General features: G+C 37.9%; 2 protein-coding genes across 2 annotated transcripts; both read right to left on the minus strand.

Annotated features, from left to right (window-relative positions):
* Positions 1-69: 69 nt before the first annotated feature.
* LOC311097245 (myozenin-2) lies at positions 70-3,452 on the minus strand. The gene is made up of 6 exons (XM_084136799.1): positions 3,330-3,452; positions 3,045-3,136; positions 2,289-2,443; positions 1,136-1,298; positions 854-1,037; positions 70-261 (listed from the first exon to the last, which is right to left on the minus strand). Exons 2-6 carry the CDS (start codon positions 3,112-3,114, stop codon positions 78-80), a joined length of 756 nt encoding a protein of 251 aa, XP_083992925.1. The 5' UTR covers positions 3,115-3,136; positions 3,330-3,452; the 3' UTR covers positions 70-77.
* Positions 3,453-4,974: 1,522 nt separating this feature from the next.
* On the minus strand, positions 4,975-12,618 carry arl3l1 (ADP ribosylation factor like GTPase 3, like 1). Its single transcript, XM_084137013.1, has 6 exons — positions 12,381-12,618; positions 12,082-12,225; positions 8,606-8,722; positions 8,410-8,460; positions 6,479-6,664; positions 4,975-6,240 (listed from the first exon to the last, which is right to left on the minus strand). The coding sequence occupies exons 1-6, from the start codon at positions 12,396-12,398 to the stop codon at positions 6,193-6,195; spliced, it is 564 nt and encodes a 187-aa protein (XP_083993139.1). The 5' UTR covers positions 12,399-12,618; the 3' UTR covers positions 4,975-6,192.
* Between the last annotated feature and the right edge of the window lie 5,965 nt (positions 12,619-18,583).

Below are 18,583 nucleotides of genomic sequence, written 5' to 3' on the forward strand. Positions count from 1 at the left end.
CACAATTCACAGTGGCGTACACTTAGGCATCCCTCAGAAACTTAGTCCTCACTAAATTTAGCCAAAATTCACCAGCTTCACAAATCCGGAGACTCTATATAGTACTGGGTTCTCCAGCCCCTTGGCGTACGGTTGAAATTGGGCCGGTGGCACATCCTGTCCCAGGTTAGGTGTGGCTCTGTGTGAGCCTGCAGCATCTCAAAACCAGGTAGCGGCAGAGTCCTCACCGTACCTGCTGTCCCACCAAATGGCGTAGGAGCTCTGTAAAGAACAAAAGTGATTAAAAATAATCCGATTTTTCCTAACAGACGAGTGGACGTGCTAAGAAGCCATTAAGTGCACAGTCTAATACCTTTGCCTTTTTGTCCGATTTTTACTTCAGCTTTAAATAAAAGTTTTTTATGTTGTGATTCTCCTCATAGCTGGTTGGTTTGGTTCATATGGTTTCTAACTCTTAAATACTTTTTAAAGATACCTTTGGTGGGGGGAAATTATTGGGAGAAATGCTTTCAAAACCAAGGCAATTAAAAAAGTGGGCAGACACTTTTGCACTCTATTGCTGTTTGAAACCCATTTTACTTCCATAATCTTATGTCCAAATGAAACCATTTTCAGCTGGAAAATATGTAGGTAGCTAACTCGCTATTTGTTAACATTATTCAGTAGCTTGTGACATCAGCAAAACATTCATCAAAGATTACATAACCAATTTTTTTTTTATTATTATTATATGAAGCATTTACAATAAGACCAGTAACCTATGTTTAGATAGTAAATGGAATAAATTTTTACTTAAATTTCCTTAATGCTGAATTTACTAATGAGGATGCCAGTAGTTGTGCTTAATGGGTACCTGTTGAAGCATTTGTAGTTGGCTGGGGTGAGTTTGTAAGGTGGTTCAGGAAGGCTGGTACTTATAGTAGCCAGAAGTGTTTCTCTGTCAATGAGCTTTTCCTCCCAGGGTGATTGGTAAGACTTGGGGATCACAGTGACATTGAACTTTTCAGGAGGAACCTCTTTCAGGTGTCCCCCATAACCTGTGTGAAAGAAATGTGGGTTTCCCTTGACTTTGGGTACAAACTTGAACTTAATATACTCCTACAGAATTAAAGATACACATTGTTCATGTATTTACCAGGTGCAAGCAAGCTTGGGTTTCCTTTCTTAGCGACTGTGCTCTTGAGTGTGGTGACCAGGTTATTTTTTCCAGGCTGGGTGATGTAGATTTCAGAGGTGAAGTACTCTCCTCCTTTCTCTCCTTGTTTGTCTTTCTGACCTTGAAGGCTTTCCTCTAAGAGCTAGGTATAGTGTTAAAACATCATACATTATTTCTGAACCTCACTCTTAAAAATAAAGTTTCTGAAAAGGTTTTTTTTTTTTTGCAGCGATGCAAAAAGAACCTTTATTTTTATGAGTACGGGATTAATAGTTACATCAGGGGTGTCTAATACCTTCTTCTGGAGGGCCTGAGGAGTTTAGCTCCAAAACACCTGCTGCCTTGAAGTTTCTAGTCATCCTGAAGACCTTGATTAACTGGTTCAGGTAATGCTAAATGCTACTGGAAGGTGGTCCTCCAGTTATTTCCTAGTTGGTTTACCTCAGTAAACATCTTAGGTTTACCTCAGGGTCTCCAATCCTGTTTAGCCTTAACGGTTTTAACACCTAAACCTGCTAATCAAAGTCTTCGGGGTGACTAGAAACGTCCAGTCAGCAGGTTGGAGAGAAACTCTTCAGGACGTTGGCCCTCCAGGAGCAGGATTGGACATACCTGGTCTCACATTCAAATAAGCTTTCACAACACATTTTACTTCTGTAAAGTTAAACTCTCGCAATTCTGAGTGAAACAGGATATTCAATGAGAAGAAAATAGGGCAGGGTGTGATTTTCTCCATAAGGGATTGATTGGATCATGAAAAGTGGGCATTGCAGACCAGAATGGAGCCGGACCTAAATGTGAGTTTGCAGTTGATTGTGGAGTTTCCTCCTGAACATTTTAAGGAGGCTTTTTGACGTAGGTCACCCTCAAGATAGTCCCAAATGTAACATGATTTATTCAAATATATTATTTGTTATAATCGCCGCAATCTTAAAGTTAATCCGCATAAAAATAATATTTGATTATTCACATTACACTCAAATAATAATCATGGCTATTTGACTATTGGTTAACATTGGGACCAAATTCATAAATGTAAACAGTATTGAACCAGGAATATTCCTTTGAGTAAATGGGGTCCATTCTGATTTCATGTTGACTTTAACCTTGTGAACACAGTAAGATATCTTACATTGATCTGTCTGTTTGCTATATTCTCCAAGGTGAATCTCTCCACTCTTTTGAGTCTCTCGTGAAACATAATGGATCCTCTGTTTGACAGTAGATTGAGCTCCTCCATCATCAGATCCTGAGGAACACTGATCTTCTTTCCCAGGTTCAGACATGCTGATTTACATGCACAGATATATTGAAACGCATTTTATATTAATCACAGAACTACGATCCATTCTGAAATAACATAATGTTATAAGCTAGTAATTACAGCACTATAAACTAGCAATCACATCACATTTAAATGTTAATGAAAAACGTTATTTTTCATAGACATTCAGAGGTTTGCTTTAATACTGTGTAATCATTCCTACTTAATGTCACCATCTTGACTCCAAGCATGAGCTCAATATGTGCGGCTGATTAAATCATTAAATTTGACACAGGCGTCTGGGTGTAACCTCAGCCTGCTGTTTGTTCTGTAATGTTTAAGAGGGTTCAGATCTTTCCCAATCAGGCGTGGATGAGTCATGATCTCTTGGAGTAAAGCATTTCATCTCCGGCTGTCATATTACATTACAAATACCCTTACTGTTTTGGGAACCGAGTCAAAGCAGTTGAGACATGCCAGAGAAGAAAGTGAAAATTTGGCTCTGTTTTCACTTTACAGACTGTTTTGATTATTATCCCACACGTCATAGTGCTGTTTCTTTCAAGCTGCTTTCATTGAATCAGTCATATCCATTGAGATGGCATGCTGTTTGAAGAAACTTACCTCCATCTGTGTCCGAGCACAGCTCCCGTTGATCTTTCTCCTTAGATACGTCAGTGTATGGCACAGGCATGATGATATTAATAGTGTCCAGCCTTCAATAAAATCAGCCCAGAAGAATAATTTATTTTGAGATTTTTCCCCACTAAAATAATCAGATTTTTATCCTTTCATTGTGATGGATTCATATGTACTCCTTTGATCTCAAATCATGCCTGAAAACTCTTGTTTAAACCGAGTCGCATAGATCACGGAACAAACGAATCCTCTCATTATAGCAAAACTTACCAATTTTAAAATCCTGTTTTTGCTCTGATGCCAGTCTATGATGAATCCTGTCCCGAGGTAGAAACGCTTGTGTGCCAGATACACTGTGGACCTTCTTTTTTGCCCTGGTTAGATCACTGTCTTATTATAGCAAGTGAAGTGGGTATCTAATGGGCATGGATTAGCACGGTAGAGCTTCAGCATCCACACTAATGAAAATTTGATCCACTGGCCATAACACTAAGCATTCAGACCAGTGACCGGGCAGGAAGGCAAGACTCTGAGTCATGCCCAAGTCTGTCTGCCTCTGGGGTTCAACACCTTTTGCTGAAGGGATGCCATGGGCCTGAGAAGGGACGTCATTTTTTGGTGACACTTTAGTTTAGGGTCCAATTCTCACTATTAATTAGTTGCTTATTAGCATGCATATTACTAGTATTTTGGCTCTTTATTAGTAGGCCTACTATACCTTATTCTACATGACCATATTCTACATCCTTAAAAATTCCACCCAATTTCTATCCTATACCTAAACTTAACAACTACCTTACTAACTTACCTTAAAAGCCCTAATTAGGAGTTTGAGGTAAAAGTCATAGTTAATAGTTAGTTAATGGTGAGAATTGGACCCTAATCTAAAGTGTGACCCATTTTTTTAGTGTTTGTCTAAATAGACTGCTACAGGGATGACGTACATTTTTAGGCCAAAACCCAGAAACAGTTTTTTTTGTCCAGAAGTCTTGTCCAGAGTTTTTGGTTTAATGTCTAAAATAAGGTATGTGGTTAACACAAGCTCAAGATTTCAAGATTTCACAAATTCAAAATTTTGTTGGCGACATTAAACGGCATCACACCGAACAGGTAAACTACTCATTAATCCATTTTCCCAGCCTCATGATTGAGCTCTTGCTAAACTATTCTAAACCAAACTTTCAGGGGAAATTTAATTATTATTTTTTAGTTAAGACTGAAAAAGTTGGAAGCGTAATGGTTGTGATGTTGAAGTCATATGACCGGGGTGTAGTTAGTTTAATCTACGCTTAGCTATTTATTTCTGGTGATTGTTTTTAGCTTCAAAGTTCAAAGTTGTGAAGATTATCCTGGAAATAAAAACATGTACAAATCTAAATTTTGTTGGACACAAATCTAGTTTTCTGCATTAATCTAAAAGCCAATGGAAAAATGCTATTGTTTTTTGTCAAGGGAACCAGGGTGATGCTAACTTCCGGGTTGGCCTACAACCATCATCACTGCAGCTCTTTGCTGTTTGTGCTATCAAATATGCAAGTTGAATTGAATAATTGAGACACTGGATCTCATTCACTAATTGTGTGTATGCACAAATTTGTTTGATATCTGAGTATGAAAGTTTTCACGAACAAATCTTGAATCATCAATAACTTTCATTATAACTTTCATAACCGAAGCCACATGTATGCAAAAAAATATATAAAAAATAAAAATCACATGCTCTTATGACCTTATAAAAGTGCAGATATACTTTTACACCGCTGGCTGATATGAGGTACACAGAACAAAAGCATGTATGCAAAAAAAGTTGTTACTAATACTAGTTGTTACTACACAACTCCACCAATCAGGTCTACAGAGGTGGACTTGGACTAGCAAAACAAAGCAACTAGCAATATTGCGTCTAAAATATAAGTTATTCAGTATTAACTTCCTGTTTATTAATGTGCTGTACAAAAGCAATTATCACACTCACAATCTTATTGTTGATTCCAACATCACCACGGCTGTGATTACATGTTATTCAGAGCAACAGCACTCTTGCTTTGTGTTATTGATTGAATATCTGTTTTAGATCTTCCAAAAAGGTTGGAAAACGTGGATAAAACGAACATGACTACTCCAGGATCTTGTTTGAATTAGAATTCAAGTCATAATCTTAAACTACTAGAAAATGTAGTTACAATTTCATTTCACATAATCATACACATTATGCCCACACAGGGTAATCATATAGAAACTACCAAATCCAGTCATTCTGAGACAAAAAACAAATAAACATGGGTTTCACATATCACCTTACAAAGTACAAGAGTTTTGCTCAGTTTCAGATAATTCTTTGGTGTGACAACTATCAAAACTATATATAATTTTAATAGATACTTGAATGCCTCATCCTTATTTTAGGCTGAAAATCTTGCTTGTGTGCATTATTCATGCCCTGGTATGTCATTTCCCTCAAAAATGTAACGGCAACATCTTGATTAAAAGATAGCGAAACTCGTCTTGTCAGACAAAAACACTCTGTAAGAGCATAAGAGATGAGAGAAGGGAAAATGATTTGTTTTGTTGTTTTCCTTTGTCTCTTTAGGCAGCTAATTTACAAACGGGAAGAAAGATCATTCATATTATTTCTGTCATGACAACTCTCGGAGAGATTGGCATGGTAATACTCATGGATATGGCAATGTTAATGCATTTGGTCTTGGCGGAATAGATCTACACTGCTGCAGAGCAAGTACCGAGACTTGCTACTGCTAATACATTCACAGACATTGTTGTCGCTGCACATGTAACATACATGAAATAACCCCCTGTAGCAGATCTATACAGGTGGAGCTGGGGAAGGAGGAGGGTTTCCGGAAGCGCGCTGCAAACTGCTAACAGCAACACTACCAGTATTTGAATGTTGAGCAGCAAGCTCTTTGACCACTGATGCAACAGCAACCAATCAGCTGCGCTATGTAGATAACGATGCTATCGCTACCAAATTGAGTTAAGGGCCTGTCAGCCTGCACCATCTAGAGTTTCATGACAGAACTTTGTATTACAAAAAGTCAATATTTTACATGTGGTTTAGATGAACAGAAGTATTAGAGCAATTGTACAAAATAACACTTGGGAGTAAGCAGATTCATTTCTTCTTATTTACAATATTGTTACTGATCCAATTCATGCCATCCTGAAAGACAAAATAATGAATTAATTACTAATCATGGGTATCATAAAAAATAATAATAATAATAATAATAAAAAAAAAAAAAAAAAAAAAAAAAAAAAAAAAAAAATATATATATATATATATATATATATATATATATATATATATATATATATATATATATATATATATATATATATATATATATGTCAAAGGTTTTATTAAAAAGCTAATACAAATTAAAATTCACTTTACAAACCTGTACACCTTCCCCAGATACGGCAGAACAGGCCTGGATCTGCCACTCTCGGTCCCGGTATGTGTGCAGGTTGAGGCCTTCTGCGATCTCACTGGCAGGGGAAGCTGTGGCCAGGTCCTGTTTATTGGCAAAGATGAGCAATGGCACACCCCTCAGGTTCTCCTCATCGGTGAGCTCCGACAGCTCCTGTGGAAGAAGGTCAACACAGAGGAGTCGAGAGGAGTCTGCACCAAATAGAGGTTAGCAGTCAATACCAATTCATGTACTATTTGTATATGCTTTAATCCAGAGTGATTTACACTTACAGCGTATTCACATTATAGATTTTTGTGTGTCCTCTAAGGACTGAACCAAAGATCATGGCATTGCTAACACTTAGACTTGTCAGTTAAGCTGTAGGACCTCAAATGTACAAACTGGAAAGACACTGTATTCACCATCAGAGTGGTACATAGTTTTAATACAGTGCAGTGAATTTTGATCATTGTAGGAGTGAGGACCTGGAATCTTAACCCTTAATCGCAAGAATGTTTCGCCAATCATTATTACATATTCGGGTCTATAGAGACACTGATTCTTATATCTAACACGAATGGATCTCTACCTGTCGCGATAATATAAACCTTTCCTGATAATAGAGTAACAATTACAGAAGGATAAAATAAAGCATATTTTGTTACCTTGTGGAGCTGGGAAGTGTTCAGTTTGAGCAGATGTTTTATACCATCATCACTGTTCTCATTAGAGCTCATTTCCCAGTACATTCAGCATCTGGCTTAAATTATCAATCTCAAACTATCATTTTCAACATTTTCAAAATCAATATTTTGATCGCTGACAGCTTCTTCACCAGATCCACCGTCAAGTGACAGCGACACTAATATCTGAATGTGTTCAGTACTTGCTCTGCAGTAAATCGCTGAGCCATTTCAAGTTTTGCTGATGATTCTTCCTATTCTTTTGTTCTCTGCCTGCAGTAAATTGTTTGTGTATCATTGAAACAAATCATTGTGTATCAGACATTGCCACCTTGTGGAATAAAGGTGAATTGCACTTATTCAGTCATCAAAGATTGTTGTGCAGAAAAAATATACTTACACTTTTACACACCTCGGGTTGTTAGCAACCCTATACAGTCTTTACAAAAAATGAATGGGAATGGCATTCTTTTACAATTTTATTATTATAAAATCTTGTTATATTGATAATAATGAATTGATCGAGGAATACTAAGGTTGATTGTTAAAAAATGAATGTGGAGGAGGGTAGTGAATGATGTCCCGGGTCTCTAAAGACCAGAGGTATGCGTTTAAGGGTTAAATTCAGATTCTTCAAACTATATTTAATATAATATAATATTGATAGTTTATATTAAAATAAACATTTTAAACTTCAGACTGTCTGGCATGATACAAATGTGTTCATATTTCACTTCTCATTTCCACCATAACCAAATACATTGTTCTCTGTAATGCTTGTTGTTTACACAATGCCAAATTAATTATATTTTGAATTTCTCAGGAGCAAAAGCGATGTAAAATTCCCCTGATTGTAACACTTGTGGTATATTTTTTATAGATGGGAAGTTAAACTCTTGTTAGTGGTCAAGCCCAAAATAATGCAACGCTGGCAAATAACTGGCATTTCGTCACTCTTCAAAATGAGGAACTAATTAAGGATACACAATAAAAAGTTGAAAGCCATTAACATATATTGTCTGAAACCATAAAGATTGTATTGAAAACATTTCTTCTGGAAAATTGTCTCAAGGGACAGAAAGGTTAATCTTATTTAGGAGAAACCCATATATAGGAGCTCTTTTTATTTTATTTGTGGCAAAATGCTTGACGTATAAATATATTAGATAAAATGTTTTTTAGGAAAAAAATGAGAAGCTGTGATTGTCACAGATTGATTCTGTCTAGTCTTACCAGTCCTGTTTCCTCAAATCTCTTTTTGTCTGCGCTGTCAATCACGTAGATCTAAAAAAAAAGAAGAAGAAAAAAATATTAAAGAGAAAAATATTTTTGGACATTCACAAAATAGAAATCTAATTACAAATGTGACAGTAAATACTCTCACAACATGCTAACTTCAGAATTTCCCCCTTGAGCATTGCTGTCATACCAATAAATCGGTGTTCTCCAGGTACTTTTTCCAGAATGGTCGAATCTTCCTCTGTCCTCCGATGTCCCACACATTCAGCTTCATGCTATCACAGCACACACTTTTAATGTTGAAACCCTGAAATAGCAAAATTAGCACATGATACAGCTGTGGATACATGTTTTGTAGATTTTCTGTCAGTCAGTGTGACTTTATATCACAATTGTGAATTTATGGCCTGGTTTCACAGACAGGGCTTAAGTAACTTTTATAAATGTGCCTTAGAAAAACACATTACTGGTGTGCATCTTGAGACAAAACAATGGCTATAGATATTTTAAGGTATGCTAGTTGCAAGTTGATTTCAGTTAAAACAGCTCAAACATGCATTTTAGTCCAGGACTAGCTTAAGCCTTGTGTGAAACCGGGGATACATCTCACAATGGCGCTTGAAAATGAGTGTATATCACAATTGTGACTTTATTTCACATTGTAAATTACATTTTCCAAATGTGACTTTAAATCTCACAATTATGAATTACTATATCACACAATAATAATTTACATCTCAAACTTTAGATTTCACAATTGTGACTTTAAATCTCATAATCATGACTTCATATTTCACATTGGCATAAATTCATAATGTGACTATCCCACAACTGTGAGGGTGATACATTACAAGTAACACTAGTTACGTAATCAGATTACTTTTTCAAGTAACTAGTAAAGTAAGTAATTTACACAAATATACTTTATGTATTTAATCTCACTCATTTAATTCACTACGGCATTTGCTGCTGACCTCCAATGATCCAATTCAACCACACTAATAAGCAAAAATGATAAAGATAAACATCACATTTGTGTTTCTTTTTTTAATTTTTATTCCTGAAGTAAAAGTCTGCATCCGAAATCAAAGGCGAAATCCTAGGCGAAAAACAGTATGTGACAAAAGATGTCCGAATTCACAGTACTCATAAAAGAGTATAGGCTAAAAGTACCTGGATGACTACTTCCAGGGAGATTCTGAAGTGTGCATCTGATGGAAACTTTACTATCGCATTAAGCCACGGGAGAGGATTTGGCACTGAAGCGACGTAACTGACGCTGGTAGGTCACATGATAATGACAACATGGCGAATGTCCAGATTACATTCATACCACACTCATTCATACTTTTTTTAGCAGTGACAAAGTAATTACTTATTATTTAAATACTTATCCAAAATAACCTAACATTTAACTTCTCATGTTTTACTTTGAGGCAGAAATTGGCTTCCTTAATGTGGGACTTTCTTAGTCAATAAACTCTTTGGTTTGATTGGGCCAAAATCATAAGGCCATATATAGAGGCACAATGTATTTAAACTCCTAGTCTAAATTTATCCTGCCCCTAAGTAGCCTCCAACTACTAAGACTTTATGGTTAAGTAATCTTTAACCGTGGGATTAAAGACACTGTTATGGTGCTATTCTTAGAGAGGATCTTCTCTCCCCACAGGCCTCGGCTCTTTATAGCTTTAACTGGCTGCAATAGCTGTTAACAAAACTCGTGCTGAACAGCAAATAGTCTCACATTACTCAGGTCCCAAGATATTTTAAGTAATCAAGCAACAGTGTGCCAACATCTTAACTGTTAGCAAGCTGTGCACAGCGGAGTCCAAAATAATCCATGCTGAATGTTGTGTTAACAGCCATCAATTGCATACACTGTACAAATTCACTGGTTGACAATACTGTCAGTCAATGCTAGATAAAAGTACAATTTTTAGAATTGACATGAATTATTTTTTACGTCAGATGCATGCTCTATGGCTGATTTCATGCGCTAATGAAAATGAAAGCACTAATACACACAGTCGTGGCATGCTCTATCTCTGACCCCTCAACAGTAAACCAGACTGATCACATATGATCCTATTAACTGAAACTTTCTTGGAAGTTTGAGATGCCATCATGTCTATTCATACCATATATTTGGATAGTAGTTCTTTCTAGGACAGTCACCACCTTCAAATGGTTTCCTATAGCAAGAGTTGTATGGGTGCTTTTTTGTTTGTCTCTGAGGGTTGTAGGTAGACCTCAACATCTAGTGGGTTGCTTTCGTCATGCAGCAGTGTTGTATTATACAAGACACACAAGTGTTGAACCACATATATCTATATAGGGGAACAAAGGGCAAGATTGTTTTTTTTTTATGACAACTGAAACAACTGACATTTAGCCATCAGTTAAACTCGTGAAGGTTAAATTAGTACATAGTTTCTAAATGGAAGTGGTTTTTACCTCAGACTAAAACAACAGTGTTAAATGAAGCGGTGTATTCGGACAAAATACATTTTCTACAAATGATAAATTGCAAATATTTATTATATTATTGTGTGTTTTGCCAGGGATTTATTTATTATATTATTGTGTGTTTTGCCAGGGATTTAATGATTTACTAATTAATTAATTATATAATTTTTTATTTACATTTTAATACTACTTTTCTTTTATATTTTAATCTTAATAACAATATTAGCAATAGTAAGAACTTGTACATATTTTCTTAATGAAAGTCTGTTTGCACCCTAGACTAAAACAAAGGTAAATGAGACTTTATTTTTCATAATTGTGATTTTAAATCTCACTATTTAACTTGATACGTCTTAATGTGATGTTATATCTCGCAATTGGCAATTGTAAAAATTGTAAATTGTTCTCATAATGGTCAGTTTATTTCTAAACAGTGTATCTATCTATCTATCTATCTATCTATCTATCTATCTATCTATCTATCTATCTATCTATCTATCTATCTATCTATCTATCTATCTATCTATCTATCTATCTATCTATCTATCTATCTATCTATCTATCTATCTATCTATCTATCTATCTATCTATCTATCTATATATATATACACACACACACACACACACACACACACAGTATACTCATTTACATAATTACACATTTCTTAAACCACCAAAAAGTTACCCCCATTGTCAAAGACCTTTGAAGGGTTTTTTTTTTACAGAAGTATTTGTCCACAGTCTGCCCTCTTTATTACTGATTAACCTGATTCCTCCATTTTGGTTTTACAGTCTAGTGTTATCCAAGATGCAGCTAAAGATACACATTGGTGTTATGGCAAAGAATTACTTTAGAATGAACATTTCCTAATTCACTGTCTGTCGAAGGCTTTGAAAATATTTCTGCTGGATTTGTTAAACACTAAAAAAGCACAATAAATGTGTTAGCCTGCCTCATTAATAACTTCACACCTCAACAAATTAGTCTGAATTACTCATGTTTTGCAAGTCATAACACATCCTTTAATAGTCTGATAAGCAGTAAACGTACATTCTGTAATGTCAGAGGGCTGTCGCTGCTTTCATAACCACATGTGTCTTAATTGTCAAAGGTTGTAAGACTTTTTTTGATCTAGCATATAAAGAAAGTGTCAAAAATCCAAAGCTTTGAAAGCCGCTCAAAGCTGCACTTCTCACCTGAGTCGGGGTGATGGTGTTCACATCTTCGGAGGCAAGTTGTTTTAACAAAGTGGTTTTTCCGGCATTATCCAGACCGAGAAGGACTATCCGAAGCTCTTGCTCTGTAGTGCCCTTTAACTTCTCAATGACTGAAAACAAACCCTTGAAAACAAACATTTGTGCCTAAAATATCTGATTAAATAGTTTCATTTTAAGTTTCAGGTAAATCCCACACAATGATGTGTATAACATTCATAAACTATTATTTGTTCCAAAGAATTTATAAATAGGCCCTTCAAGCAGATCGAAACATTTACCTTTTGGACTTCTCCCATAGTGCCGTGAATTTCGTGGAAGGAAGAGGATGCAGAAAGAGATGGAAAGGTGTAGCTACATTCTATGTTGGATATATCCAGGTAAGCGTTGGGTTTTCTTATTGGTCCACTGTTTCTTGAGTCCTCTTCCCTCAGAATACGTGTTCTTCACTTTGTAGTGTGCAGTACCTTTGCTTCTCTACGTTCCTGGCCTTCCTCATATGTGACGGGAGGATGTGGAGGTGGGTGAAGATGGGGGAGGGGTTGGATTAGTAGGACACAATTAGCAATCTCTCCGCCCGCCACCCCTCCACTCGTCTCCTCCAGCACATCTCCAGCATTAAAGACTTACCTGGATTATCCTTAACCACCACCTGCTTTAGGATAGGCCTCTGAGACTCTCTTTGCTCCCTTCTTGTCTTCAGTATGTTGCTCCCCCCTGTTGAAATTAGGGTTCTACAGGCTATAATGTGAGAAAAGGGAACAGTTTTAAGATAATGCAGATGATAAAGTAAATCTGACTTATTTTTTATGTATATTGTCTTTTTGCGAATAACTCAGGACAGATGCTAGTGAAGAGTTTCAGACTTTTGATGTTATCTTCATGATGTTATCAGCCAATCAGTGTTATGTCACTTGACTTTATAGCTAAGGCAATTAGCTTGCCATTCTTACCAAAACACTAGTGTAAAGGTTATTTAATGGCATTTTTGTGTCTTAAGTTTCCGGTTAACTGTCAAATAATAATCCTGCATTGAAGTAGACCAACAAACATTTCCACTATATTTCCTGTGTCAAAAACTATTATCTCCCTGCATATTTGGTTCTCCTGCAGACCTTGAAATAGAGAATCTTTATGTGCAAGATTCCACTTCATATTGAATTTTTAAAGCTACTTTACCTTCCTGCATAGGACCTCAGTATATACAAGCTGGCTTCAGATCTTATTCAGTAGCAGTAGCCTATAATAGATGTCAACATCCAGACTTCATTCTTCCCTTGAAGGAACACTTTCTGGGGTTTAAAAACAGTCCTTCCCTCCCTTTGTATTACGCTGAAAAGCCACAATGTTTCTTTCTCCCTGTTAATGAAAGCAGTGGGGAGCATCTCTATCCACAGAGCAGTCAGAATCCAGACTCACAATGGTGAGTTTGGTGCATCCCAAGGGTCCTTATCATTGCTCTGCAGACGTACTGCACTCTATTGTTGGCTGTTTGCTCCTGTAGGGATTCCATAATATTCTGGGGGATTAGGAACCAATTACTGAATGACCAACAAACTCCAACAAAACTTTGAGAGTTGAGATATTACTCATTCTATGATGATAGTGTCTCTGTCATTTCCAAAACTGTCTAGCATGTTAATTACGACATCATTAGCAATTATTACATTACTTTGAGTCTTCGTGATTACATTAGTCTACTAGTCACATATGTGTAGACTCATTTAATATTAATTGATCCCTTAGGAAAGAACAAAATCATAAATGAGATCTCATTAATATAATTTTCCTGGAGAGCATAGAGATTAGATTCAAGGCAGGAAGCAACTGAACATTTAACATTTCGCTGGAAACCTGCTGCCCCCCAAAACACCGGAGGTGGTGGGGAGGAAACAGCGGTGTGAGGGTGTCGAGAAGGAGCTCGTTTTTGATGTTGTATTTTTACGCACCCCTTCCCAGGGGGCACACCCTCTCGGTCCTGGATGCAAAAGCCTCAGAACTTCTTTTTCTTTTCAGGTCCAGCTTCGTTTTTGGTGAAGCGACTCACCATGCTCTGTTTCTGAGCTTCTCAAACCTTGGGCATGGTGCGGGAGGAACTTGTCAAAAGCCTCCTTGTGCCTTTAACCTCCCGGAACCTCCCCAAAGACAGTATTTGACTGAGTCGCCGAATAGGCCGGAGGGCCGTTGGCATGGGCCGTTTGCTTAGTCATGGGTAGAGACAGATCTGTGGCTTGGCACAGCTCAGAAAACACCTCCTCACTGACGTTTCCCCCGTCCGTGCCCAGTTCTTTAAGCAGGTCAGCCTGGTACTCCTGCAACATGGTGTGTAGGGCAGCACCAGCCTGACCTGCCGTCTGAAAAGCTTTCGTAGATGTAATTCTGCATGATCTGGAGGGAAGCGCAGGCTTTTTGAGTGATGATACACTGCCAGGGGAGAGATAGCCCACGGACATGTCTTCACTCGGGGGCACCATCGTATAACCCTGTGCCTTTGCACCAACAATAGTTGAATATACCAACATCACGGGCACAAAGACACAGGAAGAATAAGATTTGTTCCATGATTTAGGTAATTCATCATGGAGATCTTGAAAGAAGGGGAGGGTCTGTCTCTCTGATGCCTCCCCTTGGCCATCCGACAGAAACAGTCGTCTAACTTGTATCGTCTGGGGGTCTCTTGTTCCTGTGGCCAGTCTGAGTGACTACCTCAAGTAACTCATCGTAAGATCTCTCGTCACGAGAGGAGCGCTCGGAGGCAGTACACTCGAAATCCATCTCCACACGAAGAACTAGTGTCCTTAGCCCGGTCTGAAGAGGCGCCGCCCCAGAAGCAGGCTCGAGGACCTCACGATCTGGTGAGAGAACAAGAGAAAGGGGAGGACCTGTCTCCTGCCCTTCAGCCAGATCGACACGCGAGCCCTATGATCTTGCCATCGAGGAATGCGCACCTGGAGCGGAGCCCTTTGACAGAGAATAAATCGCAGTGCTCACACTCTGCGACCCCGAGGGCTAATACAGCGTGATGTTCCCCCAGACACAAGATACAGAAATCGTGCAGATCACGCATCTCTTACTGGATTCACTTGACATGATTCTCTTTTTCTCCAACTCTTTTCTTTTTGTTTAGAGAGAAAAAGAAAAGGCGTGAAAAAAGGCTTTATTCCTGCCTGCAGGCAAAACTAACTCCTAACAAAGGGTATAGTTTGAGAGAGAAAGTTTTCAACACACATGGCACACAATGCGGTTCTGAAGACAAAGGAACCTGAAAGCACACCTGTCAAACGTCTATAGCCTCTGAAGTGCGCATTCCAATGACGTCATCATCAGAGGTTATTTAAGCCAAATTCTATGCGTTTGCCACACGTTGTCACACTCACGGAAGGGAACAGACAGATGGTAAGGTCAAAACAGATTATTGAGCAGAGTGATGGGACAACAGCGGGAACCAGACGATGGTTAGAGGATGGTGACTTGACGAATATTGATGGAGACTTAGCTGGTGATGACTGAAGTGGATTCTCTGTGCAGGTGAAGGATGAACACGATGACTGGAGATCTGGATCGGGATGACGGACAGGAGACGGAGGGAAGACAGGAGACTTGACGATCTCAGGTGAGTGTACAGGTAAGAAGTCTGACTGTTTACATAGCAGTTACGTTCGTAGTAACGTTGATGAGACCAGACACTGATGTTAGGGTGATGCAGGTTGATATAGGCTGTGTTGATGATGGAGTGAAGGTGCAGGGAATCAGTATCTGGTTATGATCAGCAGCAGGTGTGGTGATGGCTGACTGAGTGCAGGTGGGGACCAAAAGGGATGCTGGGATGTGTAGTGCAGACAGGTTACAGAGTTGGTGACTGCGCTGGTGACTGTGACACACGTGTTCACAACCGGTCAAACAAAGATGTTTTCCCAAAGCACTGATCCAGCACAGCATTGAGAGTAGCTTTTGATAGGGAACATATAGCAGGCTTTATATAATCATGATAACCATTCACAATCATAATATTTGGGGTTCCGTGGAATCAAAAAGTTTGAAAACTCTTGTGACAAGATACAAACTAAATTTCTCATAAAATTAACTAGACTAGACTATGTTTCTCTATGGTTATTCTTCATATAAAAATTTCTGCAAGCTCCACTAATTTTAAATATTAAGCAGTTAGCTCATGTGACTATATCCTATTTAAGGGCATCACTGTCATTCTAAAACAACACACTTATTATGAAAGTAAAAGAGTAGCAAAACTTGAGAGCACGTAGATGTGAATTTGAGAAATTTTCATCTGCTTTTCTGTAGTATGCATTATTAGTATGGTGTTTACTGAGTTTGATAATATCATTTATTTCTTTTATTATCAGTCTAATGCATTAAGCCATGTTAGCGTTTCAGAGTGTCCTCGAGGACGCGGGTTTTGATTGATTAAACTTTATTGTCCTCAAAGGCAATTCTTTGTGTAGACAGCAGTATACACATACACATATAACAACACAACACACAAATTACAATAAATCATTTAAAAACCTAATTGCAGCAGGTATAAAGGAATTTCTATTTCGTGACATCATCGCGTAGCCTACAATAGAAGTCTCATTTCAATGGCTAGGCGCCAACCAATAAAACGGCTCCTTTGAACACCCCCGCTCCCGCCCCCTTTCTCTCTCAAGTGCACAAGTTAGTTTGCACCTAATATGTCGCGAAGAGAGTAGCAAAAGTCAAGGCGCGAAATTTGAATTTGCAGTGACAGATTTAAGTGCCTAATTGAGGTTGTACTGCGAATGTGAATGTAAGATTAAATGCAAATAATTATTACAAGTTTGTGTCTGTCATTGTATTTCTGTGAATGGCATTTTACACATTTGTGACTACTTGTATGCAGCTTCAAATTCAGAATACATATTTGTGACTATTGTCTGCGAGTGCAAATTTCAACATTTAACTTAAGATTTTTATTTTACAGGTTTTCACATTGGAGCTGTGAGTGTAAATGTTCGCGTACAAGTATGAATATTTATTGTACAAGTTCTCAAATTCACATCTACGTGCTCTCGAGTTTTTCTACTATTTTACCTTCATACTTATACTCATTATTCGATATTTCTTTTGAGGAGATGTGACAACCATATCTGTGAAGATCATGATAAGCACTTTCTTTCATTTTTGCTAAGGGTCATTAATTACTACATTTGCTTTTTCCTCAGACGCACAGGAACACAAATGCCTTTGTTGCTGGCTGAGCTCATCTCATCTCTCCAGCTGTAAGAGCGAGGGAGAGTGAGATGGTGAACGGGCTTATGGCCACACGGACTGCTGCACTGATGAATTAAGAGGAACAGGTGTCGACCATTGCAGAACAGAAGGAGCTTTGGTGACGCAAAACAGAACTGGTTCTGGATGGTTTTTTCAGTCTGGACCTGCTTTGGGCAGTTTGGACGATTGACTGGACATGTTTGTGAAGAAAAACTTCTTCATAAAGCTCGATCCCCACAAATCACAGTCTCCATTTAGGAGATACTGTACATAAAGAGGGACCTTTTTTGAAGAGCACCAGTTCACAAAAATATGAAAAATAAACCAGTTGAATCTGACATTAAATGATCACCATAGTTTGCCATTGAATATAAAAAAGCAGTTTTCACATTTTGATGAATCTCTTTGTCTACCACAGGAAAAAAAGACATGAGGGTAAAGATGATGACAGAATTTCGACAAATCACATGTGAAAGGTGTGCTGCAGATAATCAAATGCAAATGGGTGAGACTAACACTAACACTTTTTTTTTTTCATAATAATTGTGAATTTAATTTCTGTCTAGATGGTCATTCATCCTCAGGTTTCTCTGGATGATTGTTGCCTGAATGTACGTCAGTGAGTTTTCCTTCTCAGTGACTTTTATACCCAGCGGCATTGTGTTTTATGGTGTTTGCGCAGTGACACGTTGTTTCTGTGAGCCAAGAAGTTCTAGCTCAGGTTTTGTGTAAGCTCACTGGTCTCCAGCACACAGCCAGCTTCATCATGGAGATCTCTCTGTCTCACCACCAACAGAAACCATCTGTCCAGTCAAGGGAAAAGGTACCAAATTTCCTCTTCACTTCTTACCTGTGATATACAACTGGTAAGGTGGAAACATCTGGTCATGATACTATGATATTGGAATTTTTTTCTGTTCAGGGTACAGTTATACAAAATGAATACTAATTTTTTCTTCTTTTTTTGCTTCTCACAACTATATTTGTAGCTATTTCCGAGTTTGGATTTGGGCCAAATTGAAACATTTGAGTGTATGTTTAACTGTTTACTTGGTCTGAATAGTAATCAATTTACTTTTTCATAAAAATATATGTATGTCTGTCTGTCTGTCTGTCTTTCTGTCAGATCCTAGTGATTACATGTGGAGAAAAGAAGTGGTCTAAGCACTGAGCCCTGAGGCACCCCAGTAACTAGATGTTCTATATACATGATACATGTTGTATATACATA

This window comes from Abramis brama, assembly GCF_963993115.1.
Source record: "Abramis brama genome assembly, chromosome: 15".
Classification (NCBI taxonomy): domain Eukaryota; kingdom Metazoa; phylum Chordata; class Actinopteri; order Cypriniformes; family Leuciscidae; genus Abramis; species Abramis brama.